The 20,166-nt window shown below is 47.1% G+C and overlaps 2 protein-coding genes across 5 annotated transcripts in view; one reads left to right on the top strand and one right to left on the bottom strand.

Annotated features, from left to right (window-relative positions):
- The window catches only part of LOC143374014 (uncharacterized), a 106,651-nt gene extending 87,525 nt beyond the window's left edge, over positions 1-19,126 (bottom strand). For 2 of the 3 annotated variants that reach the window (XM_076821812.1, XM_076821810.1), the window contains exon 1: positions 17,960-18,086. The gene's annotated coding sequence lies outside the window, so the exon portion shown is untranslated. Of the gene's footprint in view, positions 1-17,959; positions 18,087-18,549 lie in introns of those variants that run through there. The other variant, XM_076821811.1, reaches the window with a different exon arrangement.
- Dop1 (dopamine receptor, D1) overlaps positions 1-20,157 on the top strand; it is a 53,882-nt gene extending 33,725 nt beyond the window's left edge. Inside the window, exons 2-7 of one of the 2 annotated variants that reach the window (XM_076821838.1) lie at positions 13,736-13,805; positions 14,130-14,439; positions 14,517-14,658; positions 15,979-16,082; positions 16,197-16,479; positions 17,952-20,157. In XM_076821838.1, the coding sequence (XP_076677953.1) occupies positions 13,736-13,805; positions 14,130-14,439; positions 14,517-14,658; positions 15,979-16,082; positions 16,197-16,479; positions 17,952-18,236 (1,194 nt within the window). In that variant the 3' untranslated portion in view covers positions 18,237-20,157. Of the gene's footprint in view, positions 1-11,623; positions 13,806-14,129; positions 14,440-14,516; positions 14,659-15,978; positions 16,083-16,196; positions 16,480-17,951 lie in introns of those variants that run through there. The other variant, XM_076821837.1, reaches the window with a different exon arrangement.
- Positions 20,158-20,166: the final 9 nt, after the last annotated feature.

Genomic DNA, 20,166 nt, shown 5'->3' with positions numbered 1-20,166 from the left:
AAATAGACCAAAATGTAATGATAGAAAAATTTTTACTTATCTGGTACGCGACTAATAGGTCCTTGCTTACAACCACACAATTCGCTGTCGCGGACGCAATTAAAATGGGCGAGAGAGTGGCGTGATCAACTCACGCGGAAAAAATAATTTAAAGTACAACGCTCTTTTTATTTTGAAGATAGAGCCGTCGGAACAACTCACCCCCGGAACTTTTAGCCCCGGTCTCCCCTACAGTTTTTGTCAATGCGAAGAGTTTGGATAAAAAGGAAAGTCGTATTCTTAATTTAAAAAAAATCAGAATACCAAACAAAACAAAGAGCAGGTAGAAATTTCAGAAAACACGATAAAACGTATAACCTGCGGGTAACGAAAGGTTAAAAGCTGCCACCTGATCGTTCCGCGAATAAAATCGTGGACTGTTTTCTGACGATCTCCAAGTTCCTCCCGTTTTGGGCAAGCGGCGCGAAGAAGATGGTTTAATTAAGACCCCGGATCGGTGGATTTATCAGCGCGGATGAAGCTGCTTGTCCGTCGAAACTCGGATAATTAAAAATCCTTAATTAACGCGCGAATCGCGCTCGCCTCATTCCCCGGGCGATTTCCCCCGAAGATTAGCGTGATAAATTTTGAAAAAAGAAGAAGCCACAGAAGGAGAATGATGTCGAGGGGATTCGAAGAAGCGGCGGGTTTCGCGCCCGAATGGGCAAACTTCCGCGGCGATCGATGCGGCCGAGGGAACAATTAATATTATTACCCAGGAGAAAGCTTCCGATCAAAGTTCTATCGGGGCCTCATTACATCGAGATGGCGCAATGAAAATTGAATTGCTCGACCGACGGCCGACCGAACGGCTACTTCCCTCGAGCCCCTGGATGTTCCTCTATAAACTTTATTGTTTTAATATACGCTATCCCCGCGGCGCTGGCCAATTCGAATCTATAAACTGGGTGTCTCGCAAGTAAGTGCTCCAACTTTGACAGCTCGTTAGGCTCGCCTCCGGGGCGAACGGGGTCTGGCAATCATTTGCCACTGAATTCTAAACGCTTCTGGCTTGAATTCTAAGCGCGACAAAATATCCACGACCATATTATTATTCGACGAGTGAGCATTGCATCGAAAGCTGTAACGTAGATGTCAACGGGTCGAACGATCGATCGGCCCGCGAGTACCTATCGCGTTCTTATCCGCGATCGTGCTACGCAGCTGGCTCCCTCGTAAAAATCCAATTGCCCGCACGGGCCACGGTTTTAGTGGAGCCTTGGCGCGTAAAGCTCCGTAAGACTTGGAGCGCAACCACTCGCGTATACAGGGTGTGCCAGGGCGCAGCGCCTCGAGGAATAATTCCTGGATCCCTTGAGAAAATTCGGCGGGAATATATCGAGGTATATCGTACTCCAAACTCTCCAGTCTACAAGTTCCAAGGTACTGCACGAACGTGCGCTAATTTCACACTCTGATTACCATCGAACTACCCGCGGCATACCAGGCGACAGTTCTGTGGAGGATGGAACGTCATGAACAGACACCAATGTCTGCAGAGACGCCACGCAGGCTAGCAACTGTAGCAAGGCGACCGCAATAATGATCCTCCGGCGAAATGGCCCCGAAATGTTGGTCCAGTGCTCGCGACACTATCAGCGGAGCGTGCAACGCGCGAATTACCGCGCTGCGGCGAAAAATTGCAACAAAAAACTCCCATTAATATCGATGAATAATAAATGGTAACCGTACGGCGGACTAAACTCCCCTCGGCGGCTGGTTATACCGTAAAAACGAAATCCGATTTCAATGGAATCCATTTACTGGAGAGCCGGGCTTTGACGAACGTCTATCTGGATTATTACCGTCGGTGCATTAGTCGCGATCACTTTGCCACCGCGAGCATAATCCAGCGGTTGTTTAATACGCGTAAACTAGAGCGCTCGGATTCTAAATATTATTGCCCCTGCGAGCAGGCGAGGATTTTAGGTAATAACAAGATTGGATTTCAATGGGGAAGCTTGCTCCGAGGTGTGCTCGCTGGGTAGAATTGTAAAATTGACACAGCTTGCGACCATTATCCCAGTAAATTTTTATTCTGCCTGGTGCGAGCCACTGTTTTAAAAACAGCGTGCGTCGAATTGCCCCCCGAAATCGGGAGCAGGGTACTGGAGACAAAAATTGCAGCCAAGGGGTTAAGTTCCCTGCGAACGGTTCTCCTAAGTTGTTGTTAATGGAAGGCCCACGCGTCGCCCGAGAGATCGATTGGACTCTAAAGCGGGAAGAGCATAATGTACTTGCCGAAGCCCATTGGAACTTCGATAGGTATTTGGCCTGTTTGCGCGCTTATTTATTCGCCGCTGGTGCTCGCCGTCTGCCGGCAACGAGCTTCGCGCCAGGCAAATTAACCAGCTCCGAGCCGCGTCGACACTCGGCTATTCCCCTCAAAGGGTTCCAAAAACCGTGGCGCAGCCTATGTCTGATCGAATCGAGGCAGCCGATGCGCGCGTCCAAAGGAACTCCTCCGGGAGTTCTCCAAGGAAGGATGCCTGAAAAGTGGGTCGAAAGTACGTGGGAGGTCTAAAAGCAAATCTCATTGCGAATGCAAGGAAGGGTGTATCGAGCGCCCAGGCCCCGAGATAATTCTGATGCGGCAAGTTCAGGGTGGAAGCCTCAATTAGAGCCGGCACTCTACGCGCGCATGGAACCGTTTAACTTTCTCGTTCCTGAGCGATCCGGATACCCGCTCGTCGAACGAACTTCGCCGGGAATCATCGTGCCTGAAATTATTCGCGGAGTCGAGAGGCCACCGGGGAAACGAAGCCAAAGAGCAAACTCCGAGGGCAAACAAGGGATCTCCTCGAGAAGGAGATCTCGGCGCGGCCGTCAAACGCGGGAGCGTCTCCCGGCTAAATAATGAGATATTAACTCTGTTTCGTGCACACGCCGGTGGGAGTTATGCTTCCGGAGAAGCGGCGAGCGACGTATCGCCGAAAGCCAGGTACAACCCTCCAGGCCTCCGCCCGACCAACGAAATTAACAGCGGAGTCATATCGCAGAGGTCCCAGCTTTCTGAACGCCGTCCGCCTCTGTCCCCTCGGCGCGCGAGTCGTAGAAACGAAGAGAACGGATTCCAGCCGGAAGACCTACCGGCGGAAATTGCTTCCTCGTCGCAACAGCGGGGAAGCGGCTATAAACCGACGCCACGAGGCACAAATTTGTCCGACAATGCTCTTCAATTTCGACGAATGAAAGCAGGGAGAACGAGGGCGCGTAATTTGCCCCTCTATCGCTCTTGTAATCAACCAACGACTGCACAATCAACGAGGAAGACTAATTTCTCCTGATATCCTCTCCCATCTTCCGGCTCGACCTAAAATGGACCCGGATTAACCTGCGAATCAACCTGCTGAATAGCCAGAACGGATATACAAGTTGTCTCCTCGCGATTGTTTAAAGAAAATATATTTTCCACCCCTAACTTTAGTGGTCGTTTTCACTCTTTCAACGTGGACGATTGCGGGCGAGAAAACATTGGTGCGGAGTCTCGTGAAAATCGCCGGGTTGTTAGTTCAAGCAAGGGAGAGGATCAGCGAAGAAGGAGCAACGATGAGTCGTTAATAACGGGCCTTGATATTTTTACCTGAACGGTGCAAAGACCTCGGCGGACTTGGACCATCGATTCGACTGGCCGCGATGACTGTTCCGCTCAGGTAAGGAGAAAGAGAGAGGCTGAAAAGTTGCCGAGGACTTTTACTTTCGCCGAGAGGCAAACAGAGGTGCCGAGAACTTGTTGAAACTACGTTACGCGGGGGCGGTAGCCGTCGCTGATAACATCTGCGGGCGACAGTGCTCTCGATATCGCTGGGACCCTCTCCGGAGGAGCCTCAGCGCGAGAAGACTTTCAAGTTACGCGACAAGATAAGAAAGGATCGAGCGAACGCCGAGGATTAGATTTTTCGGGCTGGAAGAGACGAGACAGAGCTTCCCCCTGCTATCTGTAATTTCCCTGACAATTTAGAATCCACGTGCGCACCGGTTGGAGAAGCAGCTCTGGGGGGAGACAGTGGAAGACTTGAATTCTCCTGGAACTACGATCGCGGACTTCGCATCGATTAGTTTCGCGCAGCAATTGAGAATGAGAAAAGAAATCGGTGCACGCAACGGGTGAACGGTGGACGCAGGTTGCGCCAGCTCCGCGTATGACCTGAGGTGCACCTTGCAGGTAGGAGACGTTGGCATATCGACCAATGCCCTGCTCGCGCTGACCTCCATCTTGCCCTCGGTGTCCATGGTAATTTATTTAAAGTATTTTCGACCGAAATATCCCCGTCGCTGACCGAGCAATAATTCAAGAGTTCAGCGTTCCGAACAGCGCAATTATTCCTTAATTTCCCTGGCTCTATATCACAGCTACGATCCATCGATCCCCCCCCATTGTTATAAATAAACATCCCCGAGCTCGGGGAACGAGTATCGCTTTAATCAAGCAATATCGGATACTCAGGATTCCCCGAAAGGCCCGCGAAATAGATAATCGACGCAGTGGAGAATAATATTCAACCAGCCAATCGGTTCGGCTCGCGATCCCTCTTTATATCCAGGAGAGCCGCGATACTAAATTGCGGTAAACGTGTCGGTTAATGAACATTTCAATCCCGACCACGATACCGGGCACGCGAAATCTCGAATCCCGGAAAAACCGATGGATCCATGGAAACGCGATCGCATCCCAGACTCGGTAATCTATAATTATTTTATATATGCAAAGGAAGAAGTCCTGACTGACTGACTGACCTAGGAAATTCAGAAGGGGGTGAAAATTTGTAAAATGTATTTTTCTCGGACTCCTTAATATCTCTCAGGCCCAATTAGATATCAGCTAGGTTTTTTACTTACAAAGCTTACCCACGCAAAAACCAATTTCAGGGTTTTCCCCTAATCAACCCCCCAAGGGGGTGAAATGTGCCTTCGCGGATTCCTCAAAATCTCTTCGGCCCAATTCGATAGCGATACTTGCCTCGACCCTAACGACATAAATGCCTAAAAAGCAATTTCTATTTGCTAGTGTTTCGTGTAACGAGAAAAGCGGAGACAATGTGCTACCATTCGCCGAGGGCTCTTCGCGACGCGCTGTTACACCGACTTCCGCTGGCAACGGGACGAAAACGATAACGAGGGCGTTGCGTATCGATTTACGAAGCTTCGACAAGTCGCGCGGGAAACAAAGCGAGCAAAAGATACGCGACTGCGAGCACTTGGGGGAACAAAGCGCGGAGCGATCAAAAGCTACGTCTATCAGGCGTCGAATCTATCCTCGCGTCTTCGACCTGTTAACTGGGTCGCCTGCCGATCAAAACCACCCCTATCTGCGTCTGAAAACGAACGCAGACCGAACCAGCTGTTCTGCCAATGGCGAATGCTATTTACCCCAGTACAGGCTACGTGCAAATTTCCTCGAGTCAACTCTCCCCGACTTATTAGCAAAGGTACCCTGTTTTCTTCGAGAGTCTTTAGGAACATCCCGGGTGGAAGATCAGCGCCGCGGCCGGACGGCAAATCGGTTTTCAACCGCGTCGATCGAATCGCTTTCTTTCCCCGTGCCTGCAACCCCTGCTCGACGGTAGCCAGCTTATGTAATTAGATTCTAGCGGGATAAGGGGTTGAGCTGCAGGGGAGCCAACCCCAGCTGCCTGCCCTAGCGGCTGGTGGTCGGCGCAATCGCTTCAGCGATGTTATAGTAACGGTGCACCATAGCCGTGACAAACGAGCCCGTTAATGCTCTAATTAGCGCGGACATGCGCCCCTGCATCACTCGAATCCCTCGAAATCTCGGAGTAGAGTTCACCGTGGAACAAATGACCGGAGCTACCTGCTGCATCGAATCTCCATTTATACATGACAAATTCAGGGCCGCAGGTCCGACTCGGAACTCGACGCAGGGAAATCGGAGGGAAACCCGAGGAGAATTGACCTCGGCGTCGCGCGCTCGCGAATGGGCGATGATAATTTAAGGATTCCGCTGAGGAACGGGGTTTTAAATAAATTACGAGGCAGGGCGTGTCAAGCGAACGGGAACGAGCCGGTGAATTTGAAAATTCAATTACCAGGCACGATTAATCGAGATAATGCCGCGCTATGGTCGTTGGACGCAGACCGCGCCTGAATAGCGCTCTCGAAAATGGATCTGTTAGCGGTTACGCACGGGCTGAAACAGTATTTCATTAAAACCACGGGCAGAAAAGTTAATTGGATGCGCCACTTGCGCTCGGGGCGGTCATCGCCGTCCGTTTCCCAAGATTTTCGCGAATTACGCCGCGGCGTTATCGGATCGCGCGTTAATGACGGTCGAATGCCCGACGCCCGGTGGAAATGAATATTTTAGAGAGTCTTTCGTGAATCTTCAGGCATAATTCTGCTCGCGGAGGCTTCGGGAAGACGTCAAAGGGAATTCAGCGTAGCTGCTCTCAGAGTCCGACAGCTTATCGCCATTCTATTTTACCTTAAGAGGATTAGGCAGTCGTTTGCCGCGAAGGAAACACTATCTTCTTAATGGATTTGTAAAAAAATTCAAGCAAATTCAGATGTATCCTTTTAACCATTGTTTATTACTATCACAGAGATTGGAGAAAAGCTTGCGCGAGATATACAGGTGCTTTGAAAATGACGGTGCTAACTGGTAAACATTTTAACGTTCTTCTGTGGTTTTGCTATAATGCTGGGCTTAAAAAGTGACGCGATCCAATTTCAAGGTGTGATTCTTGTTTGTTGCATCCGTAGTTTCCCGCGCAAGCAGTAAACAGTAAAATTAAAATAGAATTATTCAATTCGTGGCCGAGAAACTGCGATTATTTCAAGAAAAATTCAGTCGTGTTTGTGGGTTACTAAAAATCCGCGACTTTTTAAGTTTTTGATGAAAATCTCCGATTTTTACGGATCACATCATAAGTTACGCGGAAATGGCACGTGTTTTATACATCCTGTAATTTTTTTCAACTCGATCTGAAACGCCGTCCATTCGCAGCTAGAGGAAAACCAAGAAAAAAAGAAATTCGAGAAAGACGCGTTTAAAGTTACTGGGTAAAGGCGACGCTGTAGCGTACCGCTTGACCTTTTTAGCTGCTAAATCAACAATTTTCTGAATTTTAATATAAACCAAGCGACATTTCATTCAGAAAAGATAGTACTTTCGGAGAATGGAATAAATAAAATCGATTTTTCGACTGCCTAATTAAATTAATAAATAATCATTAATAATAAATATATATAAACAAAAATTATTTAATCTGTAAAAAATTAATTAAATATATCATCTTATAAATTCTCAACCTTCTATGAGACTCATACCAGCCCTTTTCAAATCAACCCTCATAATTATAAACCTTTAAAATAAAAGCCTCATAAGAAAATTTAAAAAATATACCTAACAAGTATATAGAAAGAAAAAAATAAACAAAATTCAAATAATTCATTATATTATTTAAATAAAACAATCAGCCCAAGAATAATCCATACATATATAATTTTAAAATTAAAATTTTATCAAAATTCATTAGTATAAAAACTACTTCCTATAAATTATAGTCATAAAAAAATACCACAAAAAAATTGACAACCACATTAGAATTAAAATACTAACTAATTAAATTACTGTCCTCCAAATTTTCCAAAGGAAACTAATCATAGCAATAAAAAATTAATCAAATCACTAATCAAACTGAATATCTTACTGTAAAAATTATAGATTAATAAAACATTAATATTAAAATTAAATTAAGGGGGCCTCCCTGTTACAATTTTGCAAAGAATCGATTTTTTTTACATATTCCCAGGAAAGTTTCACAGCAAAATTCGTAACAGTATTTTGTTTCGTATCCCTTCGATTTTACATCAGACTTTTTTCTATCATGCGCCATAATCTCAGCGACAACTAAATGAAACTCGTCGCATGATAGTTTAATTTCCTGAAACTAACGACAAAATAATTGGAAAATAATAAAATAATGAAATAATCTTCTCGTGAGATTAAAGTCTCAAGTACGACACGATATCTTTCTCTTGTCGTGGATTTTCATCTTAACGAGTGTATCGCCAAAAGCGAAAAACATTTTTTAGGACACTTTATAACCTGATCTTGTAAAAAATTCACAAGACTCACCTATTTCACGATCGTTTCGACCGGAGGGTCCGCTTAAACCAACCTCGCTCTTTCACCCAGCCCCAATCTACAAAAACACACCCGCCACCTACCCACCAAGTACACATACCCGCTATGAAAATTCAATTAATCTTCCAGTATCGCCAGCAGAAGTAATCACGTAACAGTCGCCCCTCCATACGTTTCATTCTCCGCCAGCCGAGAATTATCTATCACGTTTAAACCCGACCTTATCCCCACGAGAATTACGCTCCCTATGATATATCTGCGCGGCGACTACCCCTGGAGGCTTTCTTTCGCGTCACGTCGAGGCCCGCAGCTGGCCGAAAAAATCGGCCAGAGCCGTGACACGCTCGACGTGCCTCCGCCGCCCGTGGGTTCCCGAATTTCCTCGCAAAACCAACCCCGGTGTCCCCGATTCCTCGAAACGCCCCTATCGCTCGCGCTCGCCCACCCCTTCGATTTCCGCCGCGACGATGCCTCCCGTCGAGGCGAAAAAAAAACGCTCGCGATACCGCTGCTCCCGACCGCCGATCGATAACCGCCGATCGAATTCGCGGCTGTCGCGTCACCAGCCGTTCATCGAGCGGTTTTAGCGTTGACAAAGGCACGCGGGGCCATTGTGACCGGGAGACAATGCATGCGCGGGCTCGGAGAGACGCTATCTTATCGCGATAAGAAGGGACGGTGATAAGAGGCGGTAAGTTGGCCAAGGAACATCGAGGGGAGACACGAACGGGGAAATAGATTCGATGGAAGAGCTGGGAAACTGGACGCTTGGCCATTTTGTATCGCGTTGAATTATACGGCTATTCATCGACACCCCTGTCACGGATCCTTGGATTCCTCGCGTCCGGGGCGGGAATAACAGAACAGCTTCGATTTCGCGTTTAGAGATATTCGTTACGACCCGGCCTGCCAGGAAGCGGGATATATTATTCAAGCGGAGTGGACGGGGAGCTTCGATGCACGGTGGAATGGAATTTTGTAGCCTGGATTTTCGAGCTTCCCCGACTGTGGACCAGTCGTAATGGATTTGCCATCAGAAAACTTGTACACCGGGCCAGCTGTTCGAGGAGAATGAGGGTCGGCTCGAAAGCGGCGTCCAAAGGCGTTTGATTGCATTTCCCATCCGCCGCGAAACGGATCCAGCCCCGCTTAATCCGTGAAATCAGCCCGGGGTTAACGAGATATCGGCGAGTCGCTTCGCCGTTCGCACGGGCACGCCGACAAGAACTTGGTGGAAATTGATTCCCAGAGCAGGCTCCAGGCCAACAGGTGCGATTATCGCTCGGCGAGCCCGTAATTTCCTCTAACTCGCGAAACTTTCCAATATCTACGTGCCGAAAACCGCTCGTGACGAGGGCTCCGCTGCCCCCCCCCCCCCCCCCTCGAGAAACGGCCAGCCCTTCCTCCCTCGCGTACAATTCTTTCGCGGATAATCGGCCGTAAACTATTTCGTGCTCGTGAAACTCCACGGGGCTTTATTCACCCCTCTGCTTCGGCGTTCGCCGTAACGGTCCCAGGGTAAGTTGGATCCCTGGGACGTTCGCTCTAACGACAATTCGAATCGGACGTGCACGCCGTGGCCAGGTTTTTCGCAACTTTTCGCCACTCCTCGCTCGTTAAATCAAATATAACTGTTGGGAAACGGGGGAAGTTCTTAAGTAACTCTAACCAGAGGGGGCGTTAAATGTATCGTTAACGGCCGAGGTCCAGGGAACTCGAGTTCCTCCTCGACTTCCACTAAATTCAGCGACTTTCTTTCCCTCGCTTCTCCAAGGGAAAAAAAAAGCGAGACCAGCCACCGTCGACATTTCGCTCGGATAGGACGATTAATTGCGCTTAAGAAGCTTCCGTTCTAATGCACGCTGATTTCAGCGGCCCCTTACCCTTTCAGACGTCCCCCGGGGAACAATTAATCGGTATCGCGACGCGAGCCACCCTCCATGCAGCGATTAACGCTTCGATTCCAGCGGCAGAACGGATAGAAAGTCCGCGAGGTGCCCTTTCAGATTATTTGCTTAAAGGGAGGATCTCTAGCCTTGGAAATTCAGCTCGGAAGATCAATTAGTCCCCCGGGACCGGGGGAAGACGGAATCGTATATCTCCGGCACTGCCATCTCCTTCTGAATTTCTTCCAGTGGAATTTCGGAGCCCCCATCCACCCATCCCGGTGGCCATCGTGGAAACTTATCGTCATCTCGCTGCGACGTTTCGTTGAAGGAATTCCGTCCCTGAGATGGCCTCGCCCGAATCACCGAGTGTCGTATCACGAAGCATCGCTGAAATCACGTCCACTCGATGGGGGCGAACAATAATTCATACAGATTCATCCCCCTCGCGGCTTCCACCCTCACGTGCGCCTGCCAAGGACGCCCGTGACGCCGCGCAGAAAGCGTTTATACGTCTCCGGCTCGGGACGAGGCGATCGTTTAGTTCTGATTGGGCCGCAGACGAATGTGCCCGTGTGGCTTCGGGAAAGATGTGGCGCACGGATACAGGGGAAGATCGAACAGAGGGATCCTTGCACCTTATCGAGCAAAGGAACAAGAGCAAAGGCCGGCCAAATTGGTATTTATGGGACAACCTTTTCCTCCTTATCGCCCGGAGAAATCTTCCTCCCTGAACGAAGGACACCCCCACGGGCGCGGAATTTCAATTCTTCGTAATGGAGATTCGGTAGATGTTATTCCAGCACAGAGCCAGCCTGCGCTGTTCCGTTTAATACAGAGACGCGGCTGTTTGGATAAGGGATGATTCCCGATGAGTCTCCATTTAACCTCGCACAGATTTCGAGAAAAGAAACTCGCGGGCTTGCCCCGGGACGATTAACGTTACCCGCGGTTCAATCTGTCCTACGATTCCAGAGAGGGGCATTTAATGGCACCCGAAATATACCCGCCCCAGCGTTTTAAGGCGATCGTATATTTCCCCCGACCATCCCGCCGAGGAAAAACCTCGCCGGCTCGTGGGTGCATCGATTTTCTGGACGCGGTGCAACGCATGCATATGCAGGGGGAAAGATTTTATTGCCGCGGCCGCGCCACGCTCGGTCCCTTCGTGAATTATCGCTTAATTAGGCGAAATCCAGCCGCTTCGCTTCTTACGAACGAAGTCGCTGTTTCTTTCGATACACTCGGGAAAGGAATTCAGCTGCCCCGAGGCGGGCTAGCTCCAGGACGGATTGCGAATTGCGGATTACTGGATAACCGTACAAAATCAGGGAACACTAGTGGCGCGTATCGGGCAAATTCACTGAAATGAAAATCATCTTGTAGCGGGCCGCAATTAGCGGTCCATTTCGCGAATCGGTGAATCTTGATCGTTAGCTCGGGGGATTACGGCTGCGTAGCAGGTAATGATCCTCTACTTAATTAGCTCGCGTGTTTCGTTCATTACACCACCGCCAGCCACGTTTCGTTCCAATTACCCTGGCCTCTGCCGGAGGTAAACGTTCGAGACTGTTCGCAGGGCTTGAGAAAGAATCGAATGGTGGAACCTTCGCGAAGACTGTCTACTTCCATCGCATTCTACGGGGTAAAAGAACGGCGAACGGAAAATTCAATACCAAGTGCACAATGAAGCCTCGAGCTTTCTTGCGAGGTGAAACACTTTGCACAATAACTCCGCGATCTCCTATCCGTGAGGCTGCATTTTTTATTTACCAATCACTCTTGGACTACCAGTCGCTTTCCCTGCGCGAGGCGACGAGTTTCGATTTCTAGGAATACCTGAAATCCACGCGAATGAAAAGAAAGCGAAATACAGGAGACTGGTTGAGTCGTAAATCAGAAGGATCGCAGAGGCAGGTACTAATCGTGGTCCGTTAATTGACGACTGGTTGTCGAGTGAATTAATCGATGTTAACTCGTCTGTGATCGGTTTATTCGAGGGGAGAAGCGAACGCTGCCGCGAGCCACTTGCTGGGATGAAAGTTTCGGTAGAAAATGCAGGTGAAATTCGGACGTTGTCGCGAGAGTGGATGGGCTGGGAGTTTCTGCGAGTTTCTCGCGGGCGTATGTTAATAAGAAGAAAGCGAAGTTGTAGGAAGGTTGCTGTTCGGTCGGACTATTGATAGAAACGCGCGCGGCCGCAGGCCTGGCACCCTGGGCACCCTCTCGGCTCGATATTTTTACGTGTCTCCTCGGGAGATGGGACGGGATGGCTTGACAGACAGCGCGTTCAGGCAGAAGTAAAGAGCCTGTAAAGCCAGCGCGTCATCTTGGTCCGTCTGTGGTATCGATTCTCCGTGAATACGAATCTCCAGAGTATTCCTGGGTAGTATCTACGGCTTCGGCGGGAAATATATCCCCGGGAATATAAGAGGAGAAAATAGAGGCAGCCGCGATAGCGAGGGCGCGCGCGCGAGCGTTCCGCTGGGCCGTTCTCGGCCGGAAGCCTCGTTCTTAGATGGTCGACAGACTTTCCGCCGTCGCGCACCCGATGGGAAAAGCAGTCTGAGGGGAGACGGGGCTGTTTGGATACTGTTTGCCCGGGCTTCAATCAAATTCCAATGATAAAGTGGATGGCAAAGCGCGGCAGGGGGAACAGCGAAGAATGAAGAGCTAAAAATCGAAGCTTGGGAAGCAGGGACCGAGGGGAACAGAATGGAATTGAAAATACATGAACGACAGTACTACCTTGGTCGCGCAGGTGGAGGGAAATCAGAAATATCGTCCATGAGTGTATTTCTTGTCAGATAGGTAGGGGAGAGTAGGGTAAAGTGGAACGCCTAATTTTGGAGGGTGATGACATAAAATCGGAAGGAAAAAAAGACACGAGACTTCGGTAGGAGTCTTAAAGGGGAATCCTATTCTTTGGCCTAAAATATAGCGAAATTTTAGATTTTTTTTTTAAGAAACTAGCGATTCGAATAATCTAAAATTTGCACCATGTTTTTAGGCGTCTTTGAAGAAGTTGCATGTGCATGGAGGACACATTTGCATCAAATGATTATGTTATTAATTAAAATTTAAACTAACTGTTTGATCGAATGAAAGATGTATCTGATACATCGTAATTTTCTATACAAAATCAATCTTCTTGGAAACAAGAATAGTAATTAAAGTTTGAATCTACAATCTGAAAAAATAGATACGACAAATTTTCATGTTAAACGATTTTAGTTAAAATGCACTAAGAACTAAAAAATAATGAAGCATTTAATATTTACACTTCAGCGTGATGCGAAGAACTGGGTAAACCGTCAAAATGTAGCGAAAGAAGTATAGAATTCAACGGTGTTCTTACCGTTATAAATTTTCTAGATCCAAGTGGAGAAAAGTGGTCGAAACTACAACACAATATCGAAGCTTCGATAGCGGAAATTTTCCAACACTGTTAAGCGAAAAGTAACGCGTGCACGGGTCTATGGTCTGTCCCAAAATGCTGTGAGCACCGTTTGGTCCCATGTCACGCGATACCAACTCATTCGCAACTCTTATCTACGAAAATCATTGATGTTCCCTTTGACATATGCGATTAGCAAATAGCGCAAGTAGACAGCGTAACGTTTTCCAATCACACGTTTGGAGAAAAGGGAAGCACCTCTCTGTTTTAGAAATGCTCTCATGGAAATCCTTTGTCTGTTCGCAGAATAACCAGACAGACGGGACAGAAGATCTGCCTGAACAAGATATCTCGCTGTTGTCGGTGCTTCTAGTTGGTTCGCTAAACTTCCCATTTGATCGATCGCGACTCGCCCCTCGAAGACGACCCTTCCGGGTGGCCCTCCGCTCCGAAACTTTGATCCAACCTCGCCCGATCCCCCATTACGTTCTACTCCACCATCCGTTCATTGTCTTCTTTCCTCTTCGTCGCTTATACACCAACCCTTTCTTCCCCGAATTTTCGCTGACCAAAGGCGATTCATCCCTCCCGCTCCGAGGCTCCCACCACCGCAGCGAGGCTCTTCGGGGGGCGAACGTTAACGTCTAAGCAACCAGCATCGATCGCCCACTAGTTCATTTCGTTCGATCGATTCTTCCAGGACTTCTCTTCCTGATCCTGATATTTCTGTCCGTGGCGGGCAACATCCTCGTCTGCGTGGCGATCTACACGGACCGCGGCTTACGGAGGATAGGAAACTTGTTCCTGGCCTCCCTCGCGATCGCGGACCTCTTCGTCGGCTGCCTGGTGATGACCTTCGCCGGGGTCAACGACCTCCTCGGCTACTGGGTGTTCGGGCCCCGGTTCTGCGACACCTGGATCGCTTTCGACGTTATGTGCAGCACTGCCTCCATCTTGAACCTCTGCGCCATTTCCCTGGATCGTTACATCCACATCAAGGATCCTCTGAGGCAAGTGTCTGGTCATTAGCAGTGAGCTTGGTCTGGATCGATCGCGTAACGATGGTGTTTTCCCGATGGGCGAGCAGATACGGCCGCTGGGTGACGAGGACAGTCGCGATCGCTGGGATCGCCATCGTGTGGCTCCTCGCGGGGCTCATATCCTTCGTACCGATCAGCCTAGGCCTTCACCGAGCAGGCGAGCCCGTACTTTACGACGACGGCAAAGAGGTACGGTTACACCGAGGATGGTGGCCGCGTAGAATATAACGAGATACTCGCCAGTCGCCCCTTAAGGGGCAACGCCACTGTAGCGGCACAAAAACGTAGTGCACCTTTGACAATTGTTTGTGGGTAAACAAAGGAACAAGTCGAAAATCTGTTCAAACGCCTTTATTATACACATCTTAAGTAGTTTCAAGCCATTTTTCTTTTTCTTTCTTTCCTCGAAATGGCACTTTAAACGCATTTTTCTTAGAACCACGTTTTCCAAATTGGCCAGCAGCACCGTTTGAACGAATTTTATTCGATTCACTTGAGATCTTTACAGTAGCTTCTAAACTACATTGTCCATCGAAGTACGTGCGCATTTTACGATTTGTTGAAAAGTCTTAAAGTTATGAACAACTTTTTAGCTTGAAAATGATCCTGCACGGGGTGAACATTATGCTCAAATGCTTACCATTTCTAAGAAAAACAATATTTCGCAATATCGGTGTGTAGTTCGATGGAGGATGTAGTTTAAAAGCTACTACAAAAATTTCAAGTGAATCGAATGAAATTTGTTCAAATGGTGCTGCTGGCCAATGTAAAAAACGTGGTTCCGAGAAAAAAAGCGTTTAAAGTGCCACTTTAAAAAGGGGAAAATTTAAAAAATAGCTCGAAGCTACTTAAGATGTGTACTCGAGGTGCATAACAGGTATTGGATGAAGGAAGAAGAGAGAAGATGCGGATTATGCGAGAGAGGACCGGGGACTTTGAAGCATCTAATTGAAGAGTGCACGGAAACAGAGAGACTAGGATACAGTATAGAAAGGGTATTAGAGAGGACAGTAAATGGGAGCATAGTAGAGTGGATGAGAGAGATAGGAAGGAAGTTTAAAAGAAAGGAAAGATCAGTTAGATTGTAGTTTATAAGATAGAAGGAAGAATTGTAAAACCAAGTTCCTTCTCAAGACCGTTGAGGCTGAAAATAAATCTTATATACATAGTAAATAATAATAAAATAAATATATAATAATAAAGTAAAATATTAAACAGACTTTCAACTTATTTCTATATACCTAGAAATATACAGAAATATATATTTAAATAATATATATATAGAAATAACTTGAAAATCTGTATAATATTATATTTTATTTCTTTGTTGACCCACAAACAATTCTCAAAGCTAAGAACACTACGTTTTTGTGCCGTTACAGTGGTGTTACCCCTTAACGAGCTAGCACTCCGAATACTCGAGTGTTTCCAGCGAGTATACTTTAGAATCAAGGACAAAGTACAGATGTGCCCTACCAGGGGAGTTTGAGGAAACAATTTCTCTTTCAGGAACACCCTACGTGCGCCTTAGACATCACACCCACCTACGCGGTGGTCTCCTCCTCTATATCTTTTTACGTGCCCTGCATCGTGATGCTGGGGATTTATTGCAGGTAAGCGAGACGCCGTCGCGACACGGATAATGTCCCCCGCGAATGGCGCCGTGATTTTAAACATACGCTCGGACTACGGCCGCCTATTGAAACGTGGACGCCTGTTGCTTTCAGGCTCTATTGCTACGCACAGAAGCACGTGAAGAGCATCCGGGCAGTGACGAAGCTGCCGGACACCTCGATGGCCAAGAGCTTTCGCGGCAAGAGCACGCGCAACAAGCCACCGAAGCCGCAGACGAAAACGAAGCCGACCAGCCCGTACCACGTATCCGATCACAAGGCCGCCATCACCGTCGGCGTCATCATGGGCGTATTCTTAATATGCTGGGTACCGTTCTTCTGCGTGAATATCGTCGCCGCGTACTGCAAGACCTGCATATCAGTCCGGGCGTTCCAAGTACGATACATCCCTCTATTTACCGACCATCGAAAACGAGCGCGGGCCGAAACGTTTCGAGATTCCAACCATTGGCACAGTTCTAATTGGGCCCAGCTGTGCAGAAAGCTACCCTCGCAGATCTGAAACTGAGTTTTACTTTGAAGATTTTAATTGTTAGAGACAAGTAGCTTTATTTCTTTTGGGTATATTTTATTTCTTGTTGCTGGTTTGTTAATTTTTTTAATGGGTTATTTAATAGCGGGTAGTGTAATTAATATTATTTTAGATTTTTGCAGTCTTTGTTTTTTAAGAATAAAAGGGGAGAATGGCTTGGTAGTTTTAATAATTGTATGATGTAAGAGTTGCTTTATGGGTTGGTAATCTTTTGCAAAATAAAGATCATGAAATTCCGGGATCCGTACTGTGTTTAACTATTTTTTTGCCAGTTTGAGGTCTGGTAGCTTTCTGCGTGACTAGGCCTAATTATCTTTAAAGCTAGCAGAGTTATTGCTTTCTTTATTACCGTTAATATCTCAACTTCGAGAATCATTAAGGGGCTGTTCTGGTCTGGAGCGCATAAAAATAGGTGATCTTCAGGAATTAATTAAAGGGAAACTACTACATGTAATTTAATGGGACCTTTTGCGTTTTATTAAGGATGTCTTAAAGTATAGAGATGCATTTTTTGTTTTATAATTAATCATTGCAGACGGCACTGAGGAGCCGTCAAATTCGAGGCGTCAAAAAATTCATCCAAATCGGTGGAACCTGTAGCACCTAAACCATTGGTGTGAAATTAACAACAATGCCAGATTAGTAAAGGGCATGAAACTCGCCCGTGGACAAAGCAGTAAAAATTACAAAAAAATATATTTTTTTAGAGAATAACGACAATTGAAATTTGAAGTCACTTTTTCCCTATATTTTTCGTCCTTTCAACGCCTTTAAAAATTACAAATCTTCATCTACATCATCTTCTTTTGAATTTATTAATTTTTCCATGAGCCAAGAATATATTCTTCAAAATAAAAAAAGTTTCAGTCGAATCGGATAATAACTTTTCGAGATACAGGTTCCACCGATTTTAACACTGTTCCGAAAAAAAAACGCGTTTAAAGTTTTATAACTTATGGAATTTTACGAATTTCAAAAATCCTTTTAAACACGTATTCCTAAAAGGTTAAACTTTCGAAAAATGAAGTAACAAAAAATCGATTTTTACACCAGAACCTCCCTTTAAGCTAAAAGTTCATTCAGTGTATTTACCAAGTACCGTTTTAAATTTCGCGCCATTATTCGAATCGAATACCACGTGACCGCCAGGGGGCTAACATCCTGTTTGCCGCGCAAACGACGCCATTGCAAGAATAATGTTCAATTCGCAATTCGATCACTTTCCTGTCCGCATCGAAGCTGATATTTCTCCAATTGCAAAATGATAATAACGAAGCGAAGCTAAGAATGATATAAGGGGAATCGTTGTGGCACAGGTACTCACTTGGCTCGGCTACAGCAACTCGGCCTTCAACCCAATCATCTACAGCATCTTCAACACAGAGTTCCGCGAGGCGTTCAAGAGGATCCTGACGAAGGGCGCGCGCGCAAGGGGCAACCAACCGTCGACCAGCGAATGCGGTGAATTCCGGTCTGTAGTCGTGCAGAAGCGTAACGGATCTATGATAGAGTGCAACATCAGCCCGAGATCGAGCGCGGACAGCTGCCAAGTCGGGATCATGGCACAGAGGCATCGCGACACTATCGTCAGCGCGATATAAATTCGACATTATCGACAGCAGTTCCTCTATCGGAATTATCGATCCTCCTATCGAACGTCGCTCACGCTCGGCGCGCCCTCGCTCTCGCCTCCCCGGAATCTCGCGAGCAACTCGGGACACACTTTACGATTCTCCGCGCGCGCCTGCTTGACCATCTGCGGGTCAAGCTACTCGCCGAACACGTAAACAACGTCCGTACGCTGTCCGAGAGCCCGATAACGAATAACAATGCAAACCCAAACACACTAGCTGGCGTCTACTCGAGAGGCACGCGTCGAACGCTATTCGTTTATTATAATTCTGGTCTACTCACGCTGGGGCACGCGTGAAACGAGAGACGATGCTCTCTCTTCCTATCGTTCAGCGCCGTGCACGTTTCTCCACCGGGTCTCGATCTAAATCCGGATCGAACGGAGCGTTTAATTGGGAGATGGTTTTCTTAAATAAGAGTCTCCCTGCTGCAACGGGTCGAACGCCGCTTGGTACTCTACCAACTGACAAAAATTTATCAACGTTTAGAATAGCGATCGATGAACTTTAACCTGTTTAATTATTCGAATAAGGCGTTACCGAATTTGCGGACTTGTTTCGAGACGCCGAGTACGTTTATTGAACTTTTCCTCTCTGCGAATCATCCCAGCGCAATAACGTTTCTCACACCGTTCGGGTAGAGACTATTGTTGCGGGTGCCTCGAAATCCGCGATACGAAACCGTTACGGCTCGCGACGCGTGAGGGCGCGCGAGCCCGCCATTTTTTAAAATTCGTTCTCACCATCCCCCCCGCGAAAACGAATGTTTCTCCCGTAGTGTTGTAGCGGATGTTCCGGGGCGCTCTGCATTTAATGATTGACACGTGGTAGAAACGAACGTTGTATCGCTCTAAGCAATAGAAGTTATCTACATATCGAAGGTATTAGGAAAAGTTCAACACGGCCCACCGTCTCTTCGTTTCGGCGGTAGAAAATTGAAAATCGACACGCATCATGGCTTAGAGATAGGAACGGCGAGAATTTCGTGTGAATTTTTTTACTCAGTATTTTTCATCCACGAACGGCGAAAGGGGACGGAAACTTGTCGATACCGGCGATCGATTAAGAGCAGAAATTAAAGACAATCACCAAAAGGTAGTTCAAAACATATCCACGAGACATAATCCACCCATTAACGAAGGAAGAGAAGGGGAAGATAAGCGCGGACTGTCTAGAAGTTGAACGGGAGGATATCAGTGTAAGATTTAAAAGGAAACGCAAAAAAAAAAAATTCGTAGAGAGATTCAACAAGCGTAGCACTTAGAATACGTTCTCATAAAGCAATTGTAATTTATGGAGTGATAGCGCATCTACGACGCGCAGCTGGGCGTCACGCGACGCGCTAATAGTTAACGTCTGTCGAATCGTAGCTTATTAGCAATTAGGATCGCGGTGGAATCCGCACAGATTCATTTTCCATCTTGTAAATAGCCATTTATTTATTTTTCTATTTGATGGGACACGAGGACGCGAGCCACGTTCACTTTCTGCATTTTAAGCGACAATATCGTTTAGGTGCTATTACAAACGTGTCGCTGGATCGTCGTGAAACCCGTCGAATCTAACTCGAATTTGCGTCATATATCCGAACGAAGGAGATCCTCGCGAAACGCGACCGACGCTCACGACGTTTCGTCGAGCCTCTTCCATACATCTATATTTGCGACGCAAAGTGCATTACATTCCGACGAGAGAGAAAGAAAGAGAGAGGGAGAGAGAGACAGTGAGAACCCGGAGATTAGAAATATATATCGTAGTAAATTAGAAAAATGAAAACAGAGGCCATTAAACGACTATGTCTCCCTTGTCGGAGTGGCACGTGCACGATGTTGATGTATACTAATGAATATTCGAATGACCGTTCTCTGTAAATATATTAGCGTAAGACTTCCACGCGAGT

This window comes from Andrena cerasifolii, chromosome 10 (assembly GCF_050908995.1).
Source record: "Andrena cerasifolii isolate SP2316 chromosome 10, iyAndCera1_principal, whole genome shotgun sequence".
Lineage (NCBI taxonomy): Eukaryota > Metazoa > Arthropoda > Insecta > Hymenoptera > Andrenidae > Andrena > Andrena cerasifolii.
The sequence above is the reverse complement of the archived record's forward strand: the minus strand, read 5'-3'. Positions and strand labels throughout refer to the sequence as shown.